At 54.7% G+C, this 19704-nt stretch overlaps 1 protein-coding gene across 2 annotated transcripts; it reads left to right on the top strand.

The window, feature by feature from the left end:
• The first annotated feature begins 649 nt into the window (after positions 1 to 649).
• On the top strand, positions 650 to 18615 carry LOC110310373 (NADH-cytochrome b5 reductase 3). 2 transcript variants are annotated; one of them, XM_021183273.2, is made up of 9 exons: positions 650 to 757; positions 6713 to 6844; positions 10175 to 10247; positions 10523 to 10629; positions 11530 to 11659; positions 12056 to 12139; positions 12288 to 12373; positions 13561 to 13660; positions 17493 to 18615. In XM_021183273.2, exons 1-9 carry the CDS (start codon positions 737 to 739, stop codon positions 17663 to 17665), a joined length of 906 nt encoding a protein of 301 aa, XP_021038932.1. In that variant the 5' UTR covers positions 650 to 736; the 3' UTR covers positions 17666 to 18615. The 2 variants fall into 2 exon arrangements, with proteins under 2 accessions (XP_021038932.1, XP_021038934.1); XM_021183275.2 differs by lacking the exon at positions 650 to 757 and adding an exon at positions 2726 to 2782.
• Positions 18616 to 19704: the final 1089 nt, after the last annotated feature.

Here is a 19704-nt window from a genome sequence, read left to right as displayed (position 1 = left end):
TGACTGCAGACTCCTGACTTGGGGAAGCCCCACCATCTAGTGGAATGGGTACGTGGGCGCAGAGCATCGTGAATAAACAGGCAGGATAACTGAAGCGCTACAAAGACCGTTCTGCACCAGTGGCGTCCCTTGGAGGGAGCACAGGGCCAGAGCTGGCCTAGCTGAAGAGGTGACACCTGAACTTTAATCCGGAACTAGCCTCAGTACGTTTGTAGATTTGTTCAGGAAGGAGACTGGTTCGCAGGCTTGAAAATGGGGCAGGGCAGGGCAGGGCTGTGGCCTGAACTCTGTGGTCAGCGGTGTTGGCAACACGCCCCGTGAGCGGTTAGAGCCCTGGCCAGCACAATCAGCTCCCCCAGGCTCCCAGGACCGAAGGCTCAGGATTTGAGAGCCCATCATGGGGGCGACATCTTGCTCTCTTCACGGGGACAAAACAGGCCCAGAAGCCACAAGCTATCTCCCGAAGCCACACAGAGGTGCCACAGTAGCCAGTCTCTCGCCGAGCCTCTTCCGTGCAGCGCCGTCAGCCACTCAGCGCGCACTCCCGTCTTCACAAGCGGAAGTGGGCGGGGACACTGGGAGTCCCCGCCCCCCTATCCGCCCACCTCCGCGCTCCTGACTGGCTCCGCAGGGCGTCCCCGCCTCCGAGGTGTTGCGACCGGGGCGGGTAGTTGGGGGAGCGGCCGGCTGAGTAGCGGGTGTAGAACCGTGCGGCCACTGTCTCTTCTTCGCCACCATGGGGGCCCAGCTGAGCACGGTAGGCAGCATGGGTCTGGGGTCCCCAGGCTTGCACCGTGGGGACACCGTACGATCCGGGGCGCCCAGCACCGGTTCACGAGCCCCGCGCCCCACCCGGCCCCTTGCAGACCGTGACTAACGCCCTGGCTAGTGGCCGCGCCACTCTGGCCGGGCCCCAGGCCAAGTTAGGGGCCCGAGCGTGGGGTGGACATTGAGGACCCTGTTGGGTGTGCGCGAATGTGAATAGGGAATGAGTGACGTGCGCGCCCGCCTGAGTGGGCGTGACTTGTGAGTGTGAGAAAGTTGGAAGTGCCTGCACCCGTGGGGGATGTGAAAGGTGTGAGGGTTTTTGTAAATGGGAACGTGAAGTGTGAACCGTAGGTGCACCGGTGTGTGCGTGGAGGAACCGACAGCGGCGTGTGTGAGAGATGAGAGTTGTGAGTGTGAAGACACGCAGGCCTGAATAGTGGACACGTGTGAGCTGGCAGGAAGAGTACTGTGGGGTGCGTGTGTGTATGGGAGAAGTGTGTAGGGTGTCCCTACAGGGGTTGGGTGCATCTTCTTGCTATAAACAAGGCAATAGTTGGCCAGGATCTTTCCAGCTGTCACCCAGAAAAGCCCTGGCCATTCTTGTTACTCACAGAGCTGCACTGTCACTGACGAAGTGTCACTTAGACTTGGCCATCAGCCCAGGGCACTGAGGATGCTGGGACCGTCTAACATCTATAAATCTGCTCTCTCACTGTTACTCTGGATCGACCAAGGCCCCTTCCACAATCCTAGAGCTCACTCTCCTCATTTCCTTTTTTTTTTTTTTTTTTTTTTTTTTGTTTTGTTTTGTTTTGTTTTTTTGAGACACGGTTTCTCAACGTAGCCCTGGAATGCTCTCTGTAGACCAGGCTGCCCTCAAACTCACAGAGATCCACCTGCCTCTGCCTCTCCAGTGCCAGATTAAAGGTGTGGGCCACCACCGCCCAGCTCTTCCCTGATTTCTTAAGAGCATCCGTGTGAACTGTGCCCAGTCCCAGTTACACAAACATACCCTTGAGGTGCCCAGCTCTTTGGGTATGACAAGATTAGGCCAGCCCCTGTCTTGGAGGGTGCCCTCCCTCCTCTCTGCAAGATTCAGGGCTCCTGGTGAAGACAGTCTCCTTGCCATGGCATTTGCTCTTGCGAGAGTGACCAGTCCAGTATAGACCATCTAAGGAGCAGCCTGGCCCAAGGCAAGAAAAAAAAAAACCAACCCAGAGTGACAACACCCCATAATGACATTCTGACCAGTTTTCCCAAAGACTGCCCATAATCCCTTATCTTCCCCCTGCTTCCCAGGTTCTCCTTACCTTTTGGACCATGTTGGTGGTACCTCAGCACCTGGCTTTTCCATCAATTCATGTTAAGTCAACAGTAGTTCCTTCCAGGCAGCAGAGCTCTGTTTAATTATCAGAAGGCCCCACCATGGCCTCATCTGTCCAAGGATTGCTTGGTATTGTCTCTGACTTAAGGGGCTGACTGGGGTCTTACACCTCAGTGCCCACGGTATACGTTAGGCCTGGAGGCCTGTGTGCTCTGTGTGTGGCTGCTGGGTATTGGGTGTACCAGATGTCTTATCTGGGCCATGCAGGCCCTGTGGGAGGCCTCTTGCATATATTGGGGGCCCCAACCCAGAGGATGGCACTTGAGTTTGCTGTCCACCAGGAGAACATTGCAGGCTCGGCCCGCTGCTCTGGACTGCCTCTCTGCCTGTTTGTGAGTTCCAGAAAGCCCTTGGCAGACCCGTTCCCTTTGTGGAGTATATATAAGGCCTTTCCAATAGCTTCGGGTAACTCTGGCCTGGTTGGTGGCTTAGACTCCACAGAGGGTGGCTCAGTTATTCACCTGTTTCTCCTCCTAAGTTCCCTTCCCCCATTGTCTGGAGCCCAGCCCAGAGCTCCCCCTGTTTCAGGACTTCCTCCATATCCTCCCACTTCCTCCCACTTAGGACAAGATTGGGAGGGCTGTGGTCACTTGATCCTGGCAGGACAGCAGGAGAGTGGGTGGTGGGCAGGTAAGCGAGTCTATGACTGGCGCTTGTCTAAGCCCCGGGTCAGGGAGCTGGCACTTGGAGGGAGGCGGGGACTGAACTCTCTATCCACCTTCCCTATCCAGCCTGGGCAGAGTGGATTCCAGGGTTTTAGAGGGGGAAATGACAGAGTGAGAAGCCCAGGCAGGGTGTCCCATGGGTGAGGAACAGGCTATGCATCCCTTAGCTGCAGTGAGTGAGCTCAGGGCTCCCTCCTGGGACCTTGGGACCCAGTTTCTCTACCTCTTTTTGCTGTCAGAGCAAGGAGAAGAAGGGGGCAGGTTCCTTGATACATTGGAATGTGGCCCGCAGGGTCAAGGTATGGGAAGCAGCTGCTCTCAAGGACTTAAAACTGGTTGGGGTAAGGGTGTGTGTGTGTGTGTGTGTGTGTGTGTGTGTGTGTATTTACACAGCTGAGGAGGAGCTGGGGCAGGGATGCAGGGACTTGGCCTCAGCCATCTGCCTCCTGTTTACTTGACCCTGTTGCTGGGACTAGGGAGGTGCCATGGAAAGATGGGGATGTTTACCCCATGCCAGTGAGGACAGAATACATCCAGTCCCCTGGTGAGTAAGTCTAGTTGGGCCTCTAACTTTTGGAGACCCAAGCTTTGCCCTGCTGATCCTGGCCTTGGTGCAGCTCCCCTGAGACTGGGTCTGTCCCCCCTCTAGTTTGAGCTCCTTGGACATAGGGTTTAGGCCTGGGCCACACACACACACCTACTTTGGACACAGGAGCTCCTGCTAAGGTTGTTGACTGACTGAATGACAGTTAGGATGGCTTGTCACAGCTGTCATTCCTTTCTAGATAGGAATTTTTATTTAGAAAAGGTTTGTCTCTCCCCTCACGGTGTCCAGACATGTCCCTGGGCTCAGGCTTGTCCCCAAAGCCTCTGTTTTCTTACCTGCATTGGGAGTGACAACAGCACCTCCCAGATGCAGCCTGAGGGTTGAGGTTAGGCCACGAGCCAGTTCTTGGCTCATTAAGCCTGTCCCTTCTGAACATGCTCCTGTGCCAGGGACAGGTGGCATGACACCCTCTGCAGCCTGTGCTGTGCCTCAGGAAAATAGGATGGGCTGAACCCTTCCCTCATTGGGGAGCAGTCTTGGCTTTTGTCCTGTTTTTGGAAACTTGCACACAACGTAAGAAGTCAGAGGGTCGTGAGGGATCAGAAGAGAAAGATGTTGTTGTCCTTGTGGCAAGTCCACAAATATTTACAGAGTACCTTCTGCACCAAATGCTGGCATAGTGGTGACTGGGCAACCCTAAGTTACCCAGAGATGCCGGGCACTGGTGGCACATGCCTTTGATCTCAGTCCTTGGGAGGCAGAGGCAGGCAGATTTCTGAGTTCAAGGCCAGCCTGGTCTACAGAGTGAGTTCCAGGACAGCCAGGGAACACACAGAGAAACCCTGTCTTGACCCCCCCCCAAAAGTTACCCAGAGATAGGAGAGGGGGCCTACTCTGAGTCCAGGGCTGGTATGGGGACCTTAGCTGATGTTCAAGCTGCAGGCTCAGGGGACTCCAGCTAGTGAGCCTGACAGTGTACTCAAACAGTCCTGCTGGAAGCAATAAACCAGAGCTCACCGAGCATGGGCCCACTTGGTTGGAGTCATTGATGCCCATTCCTAGGTCTCCCAACGGTGGTGGTTTCTGGATGTGGTTTTGCTCCCTGCCATGGAATTTTCTGTAGCAAAAAAATCGCCAGAATGGCCATCAGGCCCAGAAAGCTTACAGAGAGTCCCAGGCTGTGAAAGTCGCCAAGGACCTGGTTAGCTAGGCATGGCTCCGCAGGGGAGAGTTAACATTTGGGTTGGGTTCTGAAGGATTCACAGACATCTGCTGGCTAGATGCGTCTGCTGGCTAGATGCATCTCGAGGCAGGGCGTGGCGGGCAGAAAGAAAAGCGTGCAAAGGCCAAAGCAGGGTAAGCTGTTGTGGAGGGAGCAGGGAGAGGAGTCTGTGTTGGAGCCACACATTGGGTGCGTTGAAGGATGGTGGGTGGGTTCCTTGTGTGTGTTGGAGGTGGTAGAACAGCTCATTGGTTTGGGATGCTGGACTCGGGAATATGCCTTCCAAGGGGGAATAGTATCTGGCTACAGACTCTGATGGGGACACAGTGGGACCTGTCCCCAGAAGTGGCTCAGAAACAGCAAGATGGGACTGAGGAGTCCTAAATTCAAATCGCAGTCACATTCGTGTTTGGTTTTTGTCACCTTGGCCAGCCACTTGTTTACCCTGAGATGGCACATGAGAAACTGGTGGTATGAATGTGGTCCTGGGACTGTGGTATGACTTGGGACAGGGCAATTATCTCAAGCCTGTTTCCCCTCTGTGGCTTGGGGTAGACGCTACACTCTCAGTCAAGAGCTGAAATGGGGTGGTCCCAGGGATGTAAGGCCCTGTCCTTGGAGCGGTACCAGCTCAGGGATTATGACTGGTGTTTGCCCTGTGCATGGCCGTTGGAAGCCCCATCACTTCTGGCTCCAGAGCCCTAGGGAACCCTTTCTGAGTTCTGGGCTGGGCCTCCAACTTGGGTGTCTTTGAGCTTATACTCCCTGGTGTCAGCTTGGTCTGTCCGTGAGCCTCAGAACAGTGCTAACAAGGTGCTGGGTACAGTGGTGTGCATTGAATGGGCATTGTCCTGATGGAAGTATCATGGACCCAGGAAGTGACTCTTTTTAAACTCATAGGTTACATACCAGGGGCCTATGTGGTGAGGCCTTGGCTGGGAGAGAGGCAGTTTGTTCTGGGCCCAACAAAGGGCCCTTGGCTGCTGGGGCTGCTTGAACCTGCAGGGCCGGTTTGGGGCTGAGGAGTGTGTCTGGATGGTTGATGGTCCCCTCCACTTCTCCGGTTGCACACCCCTCTGGGGACCGTGGGGGCGGGGCTCCCAGCTTAGCCTACTGCTCCCTGGGAAGAGTTCCTCATGATGAGCCTCACATTCCTTTTTGCAGATGGGACAAGAGGCTCAGACAGAGTACCCTCGGAAGCTACTGGAAGGTGGGGAGTCCTGGCAGGGCTTTGAGAGAGGGGGACAGTGGGGCCGGGCCAAGCAGTCGGCTCAGTGAGTGAGAGCACGTCTTCACTCTTGTCTCCTGACAGAAGTAACCAGAAAGGAAAGATCATTGCTTGTGATGTCAGTCTGTCATGGCAGAGGAAGGAGGAGCCTGTTGCTGAGGCTGTTCACATCCCTGCTAACCAGGGAGCAGTGAAAGGGCAGGGGCCAGATCCAGTGACTCACTTCTTTCAGCTCAGCACAGCTTCCCAAAGCAGTTGCCCAGGGCTACTCAGCCAGTGAGGAGCAGTGCCCAGCCAGTGCTGAAGGCCGCCCGGCACCCAGGGAGAGACTCAGGCTCATTATGGGAAGTGACTCAACTTATCCAACCTCACTGGCTTGTTGCCATGGCTCTGGGTAGAAACAGGGAGGAAAAAGTATGGAAGCCCTAAGAACTGGTGCATACACGCTGGGGCCCTGTGCCCAGGGCAGTGGCCCAGAGGAAGCTGGCGCATTAGACTCTTGGAGCTCTGGGGTCAGTGAAGGGCTCCTAGGTAGATTCTGAGCAGGGCTGAGAACTAGAACTTGGGCCTGGGATTTGACTCCATCCATAGAGTCCTTGCTTGGCGTGCATGGCACACACGCCTGTAATGTCCACACTTCAGAGCAGGAGGATCAGAAGTTTAAGGTTTGTCCAAACTCTCCTCATGGTGCTGGGCACAGAGGACTGAATGGGGTGACACATGTCGTGAATCTGGTTTTGGTAGTTTCTCCTAGTGGGCTGCTCAGTGGAGTTCTCTGGTCAAGGCTGGAGGGGAAAGGTCACAGGAGGAAAGGCCCAGGGATGCTGGTGAAGTGGTACCCATAAGGAAGGGGCAGGACCACCCCGTGCTGACCCTGGGCTCCGTTCTGTCGTTACAGTTGAGCCACGTGGTGCTCTCGCCCTTCTGGTTCGTCTACAGTCTCCTCATGAAGTTGTTTCAGCGCTCCACACCGGCCATCACCCTCGAGAACCCTGACATCAAGTACCCTCTGCGGCTCATCGACAAAGAGGTGAGTGCCCTGCTCCACCCCTAGCATCCCCATGGCTCCCAGGTACCTCTGCTGCCCCTCCATGCCCCTCCTCCCCCCATGTTGCAACCTACCCACGTTGCAGATGGAGAGAGCAAGGCCATAGAGAAGTGACAGGGATTCAGACCCTGCTCTCTGTGGTGGGAACTCTCCCTGGGGACATAGAAACAGATACGGCTCCCTCAGATACGGCACAATGACAGGCCAAAGTACCATTCCACCAAAAGCCACACTGGGGACCCAGTGGTTTTATTGAGCTTACTTAGAAAGCATGGACAACTATGGGTGACCCCAAAGCTGCCATGCCACCCAAAAGCCTCACCCTGACATGGAGGATGGACTTCCCCACATGGCATAGGTTGGCGTGCCCCCTCAGTTAACCCTCTCTTGTTTGTACACTGTAGTACCTTCAGAGATACCCCCACTCCCCGAGGTCAGGTCAATTAGGGCAGAATCACATACTGTCTGGGAGGTACAGGAGGGAGTGGCTAGAACCTCAGGTGACCCTCCCCAGACCTTCTATGAGAGAAAGCAACTACAGGCCCAGTCTGGGGGGTAGGGCGTGTCTTTCAAGTAGTCACAGCTGCTTGATGAAAATGATATGGTATACCAGAGTGTAACATAATACCCTATGACAATCTCCCACAGTGCTCTCTGTTCCCTGGGATATCAGAATGGGAGAGGCCCTTTGGGACTTTGGGGTAACATACCCCCTACTTAGCCTAAGGAGCAGAGTAAGAGGCTGTGCACCCTGCCACTTGGAGATAAGAGTTTATCCCTTCCCCTGCCAACTGTGGTAGACACAGCCATGCCTTTGTTAGCCTGGATGTCTGCCTCTGTTTGCCTCTGTCAAGTATGTCTGCACCAGGCCAGTTCTGGCCAGAACCGGGGCTAAATGTCTTCCATCCGTCTTCCCTCAGGCTCAGCTGCCCTCCCTCCCTTTCCTCGGGGCCCTCCCTGCTCTATTCCTGGCTTCCCCTCATTGCTTCCAGAGGGGTGTGGCAGGAAAAGGGAGTCAGGGAGCAGAGAGTCAGAGCCCAGAGGAGTGGAGGAGCCTTGGCTTCAGGCCCCAGGCCCCAGGTCTCCATCCACTCTGCATGTGTGGCCATGGATTATCCTTCTCATTGGGAGCTGATGAGACTCATGTGTGTGTCTGTGATGTTCTCAGAGCCATAGAGGAGACAGAGTGGGAAATTCAAAATAAAACAATAAGCCCTCTCCTAAGGAGAGCCCTATAGCTTCTCAGTAAACCTTACACATATGTAGACATACGTGTGGTTTTTTCTTACCAAAATGGAGTTCTCGTGTTTTTGTTTTTTGTGTTTTTTTGAGGTTTTTTTTTTTTTTTGTCTCTTCTCTTCTTCTCTTCTCTTCTCTTCTCTTCTCTTCTCTTCTCTTCTCTTCTCTTCTCTTCTCTTCTCTTCTCTTCTCTTCTCTTTCTCCCTGGCTGTTGTGGAACTCACTCTTGTAGACCAGGCTGGCCTTGAACTCAGAGATTCTCAGTGCTGGGATTAGGGGCTCGAGCCACCAGCATGTTTTTAAATCTTATTGTTTGTCAGGTTTCTGGCTTGTGTTATGGAGGATGGGACCTAGGGCCTTGAGCAAGAGGCTCAGGCCACGCCCCTCATGGTCATCACCAGGTTTTGTTTTTAATTTTTCTATTTTCTCCCTTCTCTGTACTGCCACTTCATTCTTAAAGTGGCATGACTTGTGTGTCGCTGTAAAGGTTCTGCTTGTGCGGTGGAGAATTCCCTTCCCCACCCGTGTGTGTGTGTGTGTGTGTGTGTGTGTGTGTGCGCGTGTGTGTGGCCCAGCCCTGCAGTGTGTTGTTTTGGAAATTTGAAGCCAGCTTCCGGTTTACTTACACAATGCAGATGGATTTTCATGAACCCAAAGTGCCCTTGTTTTGGTTGGTTGGTTTTTTGTTTTGTTTTTGTGATTGTACAGTGTCTTTTTTTTTTTTTTTTAAGACAAGGTTTCTCTGTATAGCCTTGGCTGTCCTGGAACTCACTTTGTAGACCAGACTGGCCTCGAACTCAGAAATCCACCTGCCTCTGCCTCCCGAGTGCTGGGATTAAAGGCATGTGCCACCATGCCCGGCTGTCCAGTGTCTTTTAAAAGGACCTGGGGCCACACACTGGAGGACCCTCCTGTCCCCATTGAATGAGCACTTGGCATTTCTGGAGTTCAATCCCCCCACCCCGCCACCCCACCTGGTGCTGCCCCTCCCAGTCAGCAGTAGGACTTGCTTTGTGGCCCTGCCAAGCTGCTTTGCAAGAGGTTGTCTTAGTAGTTAGTTATCACTACTTCCTCCGACCCCCTTCCCCCCCCGAAGGGTGGTGTCTGTCCTTGGCTCTTTGGCCCAGTCAATAGAGCTGGACTCTGTTCCTAGTTGGATGAGGCTGTATTTGGCCCAGTCCAAAGGTTCTGGGAGGCAGGGTGGCCACAGTTTGCCCTGTGTAGTACCCAGTTGGGCTTCTGCAAACGTTTCCTCTGCTCAAATGTGCAGGGATGGGGTTTTCCCTACCAGACGGCCTCCTTGTGCTAACTTCCTCAGACTGGGCTAAGGTGGGGAAGCGTGCCTTGCGTCCCCGGCTGTCAGTGCTGTGTCCGTCAGTGGACACCGGCTCCCATGAGTATGGCCCTCCAGCTGCTGTCTCTTCCCACAGCCAGGCTGGGTGTCAGAAGTAGGGTCCAGCATCAGCTCTGACACACTCAACAAAGACTTCTCTACCCTCCTATGGCGGTCTCGGGACTCTTTCTCAGACTCTTAAGTAGCCCCTGGCCATCCTTGAAGGGTTGTAGCCACCACAATCCAGCTTTGGCTTTACCCTGGTGCCCAGGCTATGGAGGGTGGTGGCATGGCCTTGGGCTCTTGACTGTGGCCAACCCCAGGACCTCCCAGGCAGTGGAAGTTGCTATGGTCCCTGGCCCTACACAGCCACAGCCACTCATTTCTTGTGGGTTTTCAGCTGCATGACTTCTAGAATTTTCTCCTGCCAGGCTTGGCAGTTGCAGCTCTGCCTCAGCTCTGCTCCTTTTCTAGTCCTATCATGAGTCACTCCTGTCACCCTAGACTCCAGTTACAGCAGAGGGTCAATATGGATTTTCTGTGTTAACTGGTATTCTCCTTTTGGGACCTTGTGTTCACTTTGACCACCCTGCTACGTGACCCTCTCTGGGCCAACAAGAGCAGAGGCCCACTGATCATGCACCTGACCTCCCTCCCCCACCCCATTTGTGTGTGCTGGTGACATCAATGTCACTATGAGGTGGGGGGCTCTGTGGTCCAGCAGCTCTGCCTCTCTGCAGGTCATCAGTCCCGACACTCGGCGCTTCCGATTTGCCCTCCCTTCGCCCCAGCATATCCTGGGCCTTCCTATCGGTGAGTCTGCCCAGCCCCTCTCCTCTCTAGTGTCAAGAGTGGGAGGAGGAGGGCAGTACCTGGCCTTGCAGCATGGGCCTGTGTCCTGGACAGTGGTACTGGCATGGGTGTAGATACTCATGCCGAGGTGCACTGGGAGTCCCTCATGATATAGAAGGGAACAGTGGGAGCCAAGGCTAGACCAGAGTTTGAAGGTGAGCCAGGTGTAGACCCTGGGAAGATAAGCTCCCAGGGGGATAGTGTCTGACCTCAAGTGACCATTCCCTGTCTTACAGGCCAACACATCTACCTCTCAACTAGGATCGACGGCAACTTGGTCATTCGGCCCTACACCCCTGTGTCGAGTGATGATGACAAGGGCTTTGTGGACTTGGTGGTCAAGGTGGGGTCTCCGTGGCGTGGCTACAGGGGGTAGGGTTGGGAGGGGTGTGTATGTGAGAACCTGCTTCCTACTCGCGTGACAGAGAAAGGGAGACCTGGAGCCGAGTGGGTGTGGATGTGGGTGTGATGAGGGAGGGGAAAAGTCTTCCAGGAGGGCTTGAGAACTGAGGGTCAGATGTGCAGAGCAGGGCCTTGTGGGGATGGGGATGGGGCGGAGACATCTACAGGGCCACACAGGGCCTTGTATGCCCCAGTCAGCCCGGGACAAAGGAAATGGTCAGGAGCCGAGCATCTGTTCCAGTTAGAATTACTGCTCAGAGACAGAAGAGTACAAAGAGGTGGGGAGTGTGGGGGTGGGAAGCCACAGATGCTAGGGTTCTGAGCAGAGTCTCCATTATCTCCTGCTGGCCCTGGATAAAGAGATGAAGACCTGCCCTGGAACCTGTGCCGGCCTTCTGCCCACCTCTCCCCTTCCCTATCCCTCAGACTCTTGCTTGTCTCCGAGGTCTAGGCCCTTAGGGAAATGGCCCAGCCCTGACTGGGGACACTGCTGCTCCTCTGTCCCCATGTTCTTAGGCCATGTCCCTGTAGGCCTCCCCTCTCCCAAGACAGTGATCCCACAGGGGCCCGGAAGGAAGACAGAAGTTTGTGTGACTGCTGCAGCCTGCACCAGGAGGGCAGGGCTGAGCTGAGGCCCCCTGTGCAGGCAGATGTGGATGCAGAATCTCGGCCTCTCGGAGGCACTGCCACAACCATCTAGTAGCCCTGTGTGGCAGGTGGAAGCTTTGCTTTTTTGAGGTGTGGGATGGAAGGCTTAAGTTTGGGTGAATGGGATCTTAGGGGAGGTGCTGGCTTCCTGTGAGGCTGGGTGGGGACTGAGACGCCTCCGCCTGGCTTGCAGGTTTACTTCAAGGACACCCATCCCAAGTTTCCAGCTGGAGGAAAAATGTCTCAGTACCTGGAAAACATGAAGATTGGAGACACCATTGAATTCCGGGGTCCCAATGGGCTACTGGTCTACCAGGGCAAAGGTAACTGGAGCAGGCATCCCTGGGGACTGGGCAAGACTCTGGGAACTGGAAAGCTGGGGGTGCTGTGTCCAGGGTGGGGGCTAGGGGCAACAGTGGTGTTCTCCCCTACATTGGTTGTTGGCTGTTTAGAAAGTGGCCAGTGCACGGGCTGTCCCTGGCTGTGCTTGGGGACCAGGGTCATCTGCAGATCACCTTGCTTTGCTTACTCAGTGCCCCCAAACAAGCCAGCCAACGCCTAAGTGGGAACCCTCCAGTCTGCCCACCTGCGCTACCTCTTTTCCGTAAGAGGACTTATTCGAGCAGGTTCCTCTCTTCACTCCAGCCGGCTAGGGCTGTGCCAGGCTTTCCCTGCCCAGGACCCCACAGGGCTCAGCTGCCCCTTCCTCCATTTCCCAGGGAAGTTCGCCATCCGTGCAGACAAGAAGTCCAACCCTGTTGTCAGGACGGTGAAGTCTGTGGGCATGATTGCAGGAGGGACAGGTATGGGTTGGAACCCTGACGGAGCCGTGGTGGGTGTGTGTGGGAGCGGGAGGGGGCCTATGGTAGGAGGGAGGTCTGAGGCCAGGCCTGGGTATCCCACATGTCTCCGGCAAGCACTCACTCAGGGTATGTGGGTCTTCTTCTACAGGCATCACCCCAATGCTGCAGGTGATCCGAGCCGTCATGAAGGACCCAAACGACCATACTGTGTGCTATCTGCTCTTTGCCAACCAGGTCGGTGGACAGTCCCCAGAATGTGCAGGCTTGGGGCTTGGCCAGGCCCTGGGCAAGAGTCTGAATGGCTCCGCAGAGATGCCAAGGATGTGTGGAATGAGAGGCAGTGCAGATATCCTGGCAGCATTGGGTGTGGGTGGCTGCTGCAGAGAGAGCACCGGGCCACTCCTCCCTCCACACTTGGTGCTCCACACTTGGGGCAGCTTTCACCTCCCGCAGATTGGGGACTTTGGTACACTGGCCAGGGCAGAGGCGGAAGTGAGGTGCCCAGGACTCAAGCCCTCACAGTGCCCTGGACATGGCTGAAGCCTGGCTTTTGTGAGCTGCTGTGAGGCCTAGGCTGAGTGGCTTGGCCCTTCACCTCTGCACTTCTCACAGGGAGAATAGGCTGGGGAAGCAAGGCTGTCTCGAGAGCCTTCCCCAGTCCCATGTGTTAGGTTCGAATATGCAGTAATGGGATGCCTGTGATGTCTGAGGAGACCAAGCCAAGTCCCACGTGTCCTGCAGTATAGAGGCCAAACCCTGGTACTTTGTGCTTCTCAGATATGATTCAGGTCTTGTCCCCAGGGTCTGTCTGGCAGAGAGAGAGAGAGAGGCAGAGACAGAGAGAGAGAGAGACAGAGACAGAAAGAGAGAGAGAAGCTTTGTGTAAAAATATAAGATTTATTTATTTTATGTCTGTGAGTACACTGCAGCTGTCTTCAGACACACCAGAAGAGGGCATCAGATCCCATTACAGATGGTTGTCAACCATCATGTAATTGCTGGGAATTGAACTCAGGACCTCTGGAAGAGCAGTCAGTGCTCTTAACCTCTGAGCCATCTCTCCAGTCCTGAGGGAGGAGCTTAAGCTGGCAGTAAACTTACTATAGTGGAGGCTGGTCCTGAACTCAAGATTGTCCTGCCTCAGCCTCTGAATGCTGGGCTCATAGGCCTGTGTCACCATGCCGGCTCACAGGTCTGTTTATAGGAGCCTGCTGGCCGGTGGCTTTAAGGAGCTCTGTAGGCACGGTGGCTGGAGAGAGCCACTGTGTCACTAGGATTCCAGTGAGCGTCAGCATCTGATTCTAAGCTGCTGAGTATAGCCCACAGGGGGGTGATGACTCACCTTGGGGTCTGTCCCTGGTGAGGTCCCCAAGGGCAGTCCCTGAGTCAGCTGTCTTGACTGGGTGGCCTGTCTCCTGCAGTCCGAGAAAGATATCCTGTTGCGGCCTGAGCTGGAGGAACTGAGGAACGAACATTCCGCTCGCTTCAAGCTCTGGTACACAGTGGACAAAGCCCCTGATGGTGAGCATGGGGAACCCCTGGTGGAGTAGGAGGCAGCCCTCAGCCCTGAGCCTTCATCAGGCCCATTCAGTTCTCGTGGCCTGCTCATGGCTGTGGAGGAATCAAACCTCAGAGGGGAAGTGCCCACAGCCCACAGCTAGGGAGCAGCAGAGCCAGGGTGGGGACCCCAGACCTTGCTTCCTGGTCTCCCACACTGCCCCAGGCTGGCAGAGAAGTCCTCTTATCTCCTTGGGCCTGGCTCACTTTGGGACAGTGCTGAGGGTTGGGTGGCTGCTTCTGTGTGGTTGGTAACCTATACCAGCCTTTGTATGTGTGTTTCCTGGTCACTCCAGGGGAGGGGCTGGGCTGTTCTGGTTGCCCTGACTCTGCCATGCACCTGCATAAGCTGTGGGCTGAGTTCACAGTGCTGTGGAGGAGCTGTGCTAGAAGGAGGGAGTGAGACCCTGGGAGAGTGCTCTTCCTTTTCCTGCTTTGTGTAAAAATCAGGGGATAGAGAGGTCACCCGAGTGTTGGGGCTCAGTCGATGGAAGGCTCACTCTGCCTGAAGGCAGCCCCGGTCTGACCTACAGCACAGGCACACGGGACATGGTGGCGTATACTCGAAGTCTCAGCGGTGAGGGAAAGTGGGAGCAGGAGAATCAGAAGTTAAGGTCATTCATTCTCAACCACATAGCAAGTTCAAGGCCAGCCTGGGCTGCACGAGACCCTGTCCTCTTAAAGCAACAAACCCCAACACTGTAAAGAAAACAGCCCCCATGCCTTCCTTCCCTGCATACTCGGAGACTGTTTCTAGTCACCCCAGGTAGAGAAGGCAAAGATAGACTGTTTCTAGTAGCCCCAGGCAGAGAGGGCAATGATAGACTGTTTCTAGTAACCCCACATAGAGAGGCCAAAAGATAGACTGTTTGTATTTATCTTGGGTAAAGAGCGGAAAGATCAACTCTTTGCATCTACCTTGGGTAGAGAGGCAATGATTCCATCCAAGTCCATTTGGTGCCCAAGGAGTTTAGTGAGGTTTCGGAGGAGCGTGCCTGAGGGGGCGTCTCTTACTGGGACCTGGTGACTCAAAAGTAGCCGCATCGGCAAGAAGCCACCCTGCATGGGCCCACTCATGACTGTGCACCTTGCAGGCAGCTCCACTGAAGAGTCTACTCTCCCCACACACTTCACTGCTCTGTAACCCCAGGGAGGCCCTGGCAAGTCCCAGATTTCTGGAGCTTTCTGAGCCCTGCCCCACCCCCACCCCCCAAGAAGGAGTTTCAGTGGGAAGGAGCAGCTATTCAACATGGCCAAGCCAAGTGTGTGTGAGTCAGCAGGACACTGGGTGTGGTGTCTGAAGGGCTGCTTTTCATCTAGGAAAGAAAGGAGTGGGAGGTGGGCTTGCCAGGGAGCAGCTATCTGGAGAATGACTGCCCTCCTGCAGGGTCAGGGCCAGTGCTGCCCCTTTGTGGTGGTCTGTGAAAATGCAGACTGGGCTGTCCCAGGGCTGGTTTCCCAGGGCTAGGACAAGACCTGGGTAGTCGCCTGGCCCCACTCGAAGCAGCAACAGGCCCTTAAGATCCAGACACAAGGCCCACACATACGCCGAATGCTAGGTCTCCCAGGGTCACTTTTGGGACCTGAATAACGAAACACCATACAAAAAGGCCCTGTGAGCCTGGCCTGTGTACTTGTGTGCACTGTCAGAATGCTTATCCCTAGGCTGTGGCTGCACCACGCCTTGCTCCAGAGCAATCCTAGGAAGCTTGCAGTGACTCATGAGCTGAGTCAGGGGGGTGCAAATGCAATTTAGGAATGGAAGAAAAACAAGGGCTGGCCTAAAGTGGAGTCAGGCTCACACAAAACCATGGCTGTGATGCCTGTCCAATACATGTGGGCCTTGTGTGTCACTCTGACATTCCTGGCAGTCAGTGTACAAAGGGAAATATGTCCCGTTACTTAGCTCATGGTATCTATGACCTGGAGGACATTATTGATCACACACAGTGGATTCTTCCAGTCCTGGGGTCTCTTGGGACTGTATTAGTTCCTCCTGTACCCAGGAACCCACAGAGGACACATCAGATAGGCAGCACCTCCCCGTCAGCCAACACCTTTTCAAGAAATTGTTAAAGTTATTACTGTGTGTGTGTGTTAGGGACTGCATTCCACAGCACATGTGTAGGGGGTAGAGGACAAGTTTGTGCAGTCGAATTTGGGTCAGTAGACTTGGCTTATGACAGCAAGTGCCTTTACCCACTGAGCTGTCTCCTTGGCCTTGTGCCTTTTTTTTTTTTTAAAGATTTATTTATTTATTTATTTATTTATTTATTTATTTATTTATATGAGTATATGGAGCTGTCTTCAGACACACCAGAAGAGTGTATCAGATCCCATTACAGATGGTTGTGAGCCACCATGTGGTTGCTGGGAATTGAACTCAGGACCTCTGGAGGAGCAGTCAGTGCTCTTAACCACTGAGCCATCTCTACAGCCCCCCACCCCCCGTGCCTTTTTTTACCTTGAGCTTCTGTGTTGTTTCTGTTGGTGTTTAGGGCTTCAAGGATGCTCTGGGTTTCAAAGGGCAGACACAAGGCAGAGATGACCCTGAATGAGGGGGACTGGAAGGATTGAGGGCCTGTGCCAGGCCTGGAGGAGCCCTAGGCCTAGGGAGCAGCCTCAGTGGCAGGTATCAGTGGCCCAGTGGCCCTCTGCTCTGCTCCTGCCTCTTCCTGTTTACCTCTGAACCCAAGCTAGAGCAGGGGCTCACTGGGCACAGCTCAGGGGCTGGCCTGGAACCAGGTGCTCTCAGCTGGACTGGGAGGTGGCAGGATTGTTTCTCTGGGTAGCCAGAACCAGTGAGCCAGTCCTTAAAAGTCAACATTGGACCTGAGCCCTCCCTAGCCTCTGTGGGCGCCTTTTCCACGACACAGTGCCTGTTATGAGGAACAGGAAATGCTGTGCTCCCAGGCTCAAGCGGGAGAGAGGGGGTGGCTGGACCTGGACGGGGCAGCTGTTGCCTCGGCCCACGCCTAGAGTTTGAGTCTGTGACTGGGATCAGATCCTGGACTGTCCTTGCATGCGGCTACTTCCAGAGGAGGGACCTACAGCTGTCCTTGAACTCACTTCCCCTGTCTCTCTCAAGTGCTGGGATTACACTCATGAGCCTGTAATCTTGCCTGGCTTGCTCATTGCTTACCGAGTAACAGTTTCACTTCTGAGTGACAATTTCACACCAGGGACCAGGATGCAGCTGTGACTGTGAGCAAGACCTATTGGCTGACTGTGTGGTGGCAGAAGAATCAGGCAGTGAGCTGTAGCTGGGGCTCAAGGTGTAGCAAATGTCACTCTGACCAGCCTGGGCTGGGTACCTCCTTAGGGAGACTAGCTGGTATGAGCTTGAACAGTTCTGGGTCCGCTGAACCTTGGTTTCTATACAGTGAAATCCGAATGCCACACAGTGGGCCGGGGGGACACTTGTTCAGCATTCATGGGCTGAGTTCCATTCCTAGCACTGCAACACCAAATAATCCTATGGTAGTTGTGGGGGTGGGGGAGGGGGCTACGGGGCAGGTTTTCAAACTGTAAGGTGGGCGAGGGGAGCCACGAAGGCCTTGTGTTCCAGTTGTAGGCTGTCAGGAGGTAGTGGGTTTAGGGACCACAGCAGGATAGGTTTACTGAAAGGGAAGTAGAGCATCTGGGAGAGGGCAGGACAGACAGGAGGACTGTGGGTCAGGTGGGCAGCAGGTCAAGTGGTCAGGGGTCAGATGGGCAGGGGGACAGGGGTCAGGTGGGCACAGGGTCAGGTGGGCACCAGGTCTCACTTTGACTTATCTGGTTTCTTGTTCTACAGCCTGGGACTATAGCCAGGGCTTCGTGAATGAGGAGATGATCAGGGACCACCTTCCAACTCCTGGGGAGGAGCCGCTGATACTGATGTGTGGACCCCCACCGATGATCCAGTTTGCCTGCTTGCCAAACCTGGAGCGTGTGGGCCACCCCAAGGAGCGATGCTTCACCTTCTGATGGCTGGACACTGGCCACGCCTGTGCCTGCTGCTCACGCACTCACCACAACCACCTGTCCACCCCTTCCTTCCCCACCACTGTCGCTTACCCTGACATATGCCCACATCCATGCTGGGGCCTGGGTTCAGCCTGGCCTGCCCAGCCCTGGTCATCCAGCTGTACTGGCCCCTGGGGGGCCCCTTTGGGAGCAGGCCTGTGTATCAGGTGGCTTCTGTTGACCACTCTCTGAATAGGCTTCTGTCTGGTACTAACTGGCCATTACCAGAGACGTCCCGTGACCACCCCCTTATACACACGCACACACACACATACAGAGAAAGAGAGAGAGAGAGAGAGAGAGAGAGAGAGAGAGAGAGGAAGGGAGAGGGAGGAAGGGAGAGCAAGAGCGCGGGCTGTCAGTACCATGTCTACCCATTGCCATGAACTGTGGTCTATAGAAAGGAAGTGAAAGGTAAATAGACATCTACGGTCCTAGGAACCATGCCTGCCCCCTAACCACCTACCTGCCTTAGGCCATAGCCTGGCCTGTGCCCCTAAACACTACATTAGACAGTGACACCCAGAGGTTTTCTTAGGAGTACGTCTGGCAGAGACAGGCCAGCCCCCACTTGCTGGCCAGGGGTCCCTTGGGGCAGCACGTGGACCCTTCCAAAACCACACACACTGCCCCTGACTCCATGCAGTCTTGAGTGCCCTAAGTTGTCAGCCCAACAGAGTTTGGTAGACCTTGGGGGGGTCCCTGGCTTATCTCTCCATCCCAAACCTCCTTCCTGTCTGGTCCCCAGCCTGGGGGGGTTCTGAGCAGTGCCTCTTGTCTTGGAGACAGACCTGGTGCCTGGCGCTGCCTTCAGCAGGCAGCAGGCCGCAGGCCGCCTCCTGCACACTGGCTTTTTAGTCATTTATGGGCAAAAAGAGTTAAAGTAAAAAAAAAGGATTTGCAAATCCTGACCCTTCCAGCGTTTCTCTGGTGATCACGGTGTGTGTGTGTGTGTGTGTGCATGTGTGTGGGGTGTGGGATGGGCATGTATTTTGTTTCAGATATGCATTTGCATTGCCCGTTCAGAGTTTGGGCAGTGGAGAAAGTAGTGGGAGCTCAGCCTCATCCTGTCTGTCACCGTCCTGGTTCTCACATCCTTGGGACAGCCCTGTGGAAGGTGGAGCAGGGAGGCTGGTTCGGGCTCTTCCCAGGTCACTCGCCAGTGCTTCCCTGGGATGCCTCTGCTGTCGCCCTCCCTTCCCTCACCCTCAGCTCTGGATTTTGCTGGGAAAGATGCTAAACTGATTACATTTGTAAGATGGTCACTTAAAGACAGATCAGGTGGAAGTGCGGGCTGTCCTTAAGACGGCTGCAGGAAAGCCACCCATCTAAGGGTTTCTACTGCTTCTACAAAACACCATGACCAAAAAAAAGCAAGTTGGGGAGAAAAGGGTTTGTTTAGCTTACACTTTCCATAACAATGTTCACTGTTCATTATTGAAGGAAGTCAGGACAGGAACTCAAACAGGGCAGAATCCTGGAGGCAGGAGCTGCTGCACAGGCCATGAATGGGTGTTGCTTGCTGGCTTCCATGGCTTGCTCAGTCAGTCTGCCTTCTTATAGAACCCAGGACCACCAGCCCAGCGATGGCACCACCCACAATGGCCTGGGCCCTATGCAATTGGTCACTAATTGAGAAAATGCCTTCAGCTGGATCTCACAGCATCAGCGTTTCCTCAGCTGAGGCTCCTTCCTCTCTGATGACTCTTAGCTTGTGCTGAGGTGACACAGAACCAGCCAGCATGCCACCTCTGCTGAGATGGTTGGGCTGTGAAGACCTGGTCCTGCTGGGGCAGATGTTCAGGTGGTGAATGTGAGCTGAGAGCTGTGTGGTTGGAAAAAGCTGCTTCTAAAAACCGGGGAAAGCAGTGGCTGGAGAAGCTGGGGGGCTCACTAGGAAGTGTCTGCTGCACAAACATGGATAGCCTGATCACGGAACCCCATTGTCATGGAAGTCAGTGGGACTGCCCCCCAAAAAGCCTCACCCTAGTCCCAACTCC

This window comes from Mus caroli, chromosome 15 (genome assembly GCF_900094665.2).
Source record: "Mus caroli chromosome 15, CAROLI_EIJ_v1.1, whole genome shotgun sequence".
Classification (NCBI taxonomy): Eukaryota; Metazoa; Chordata; class Mammalia; order Rodentia; family Muridae; genus Mus; species Mus caroli.
Note: the sequence above shows the minus strand (reverse complement) of the source record. Positions and strands in the feature narration are given on the sequence as shown.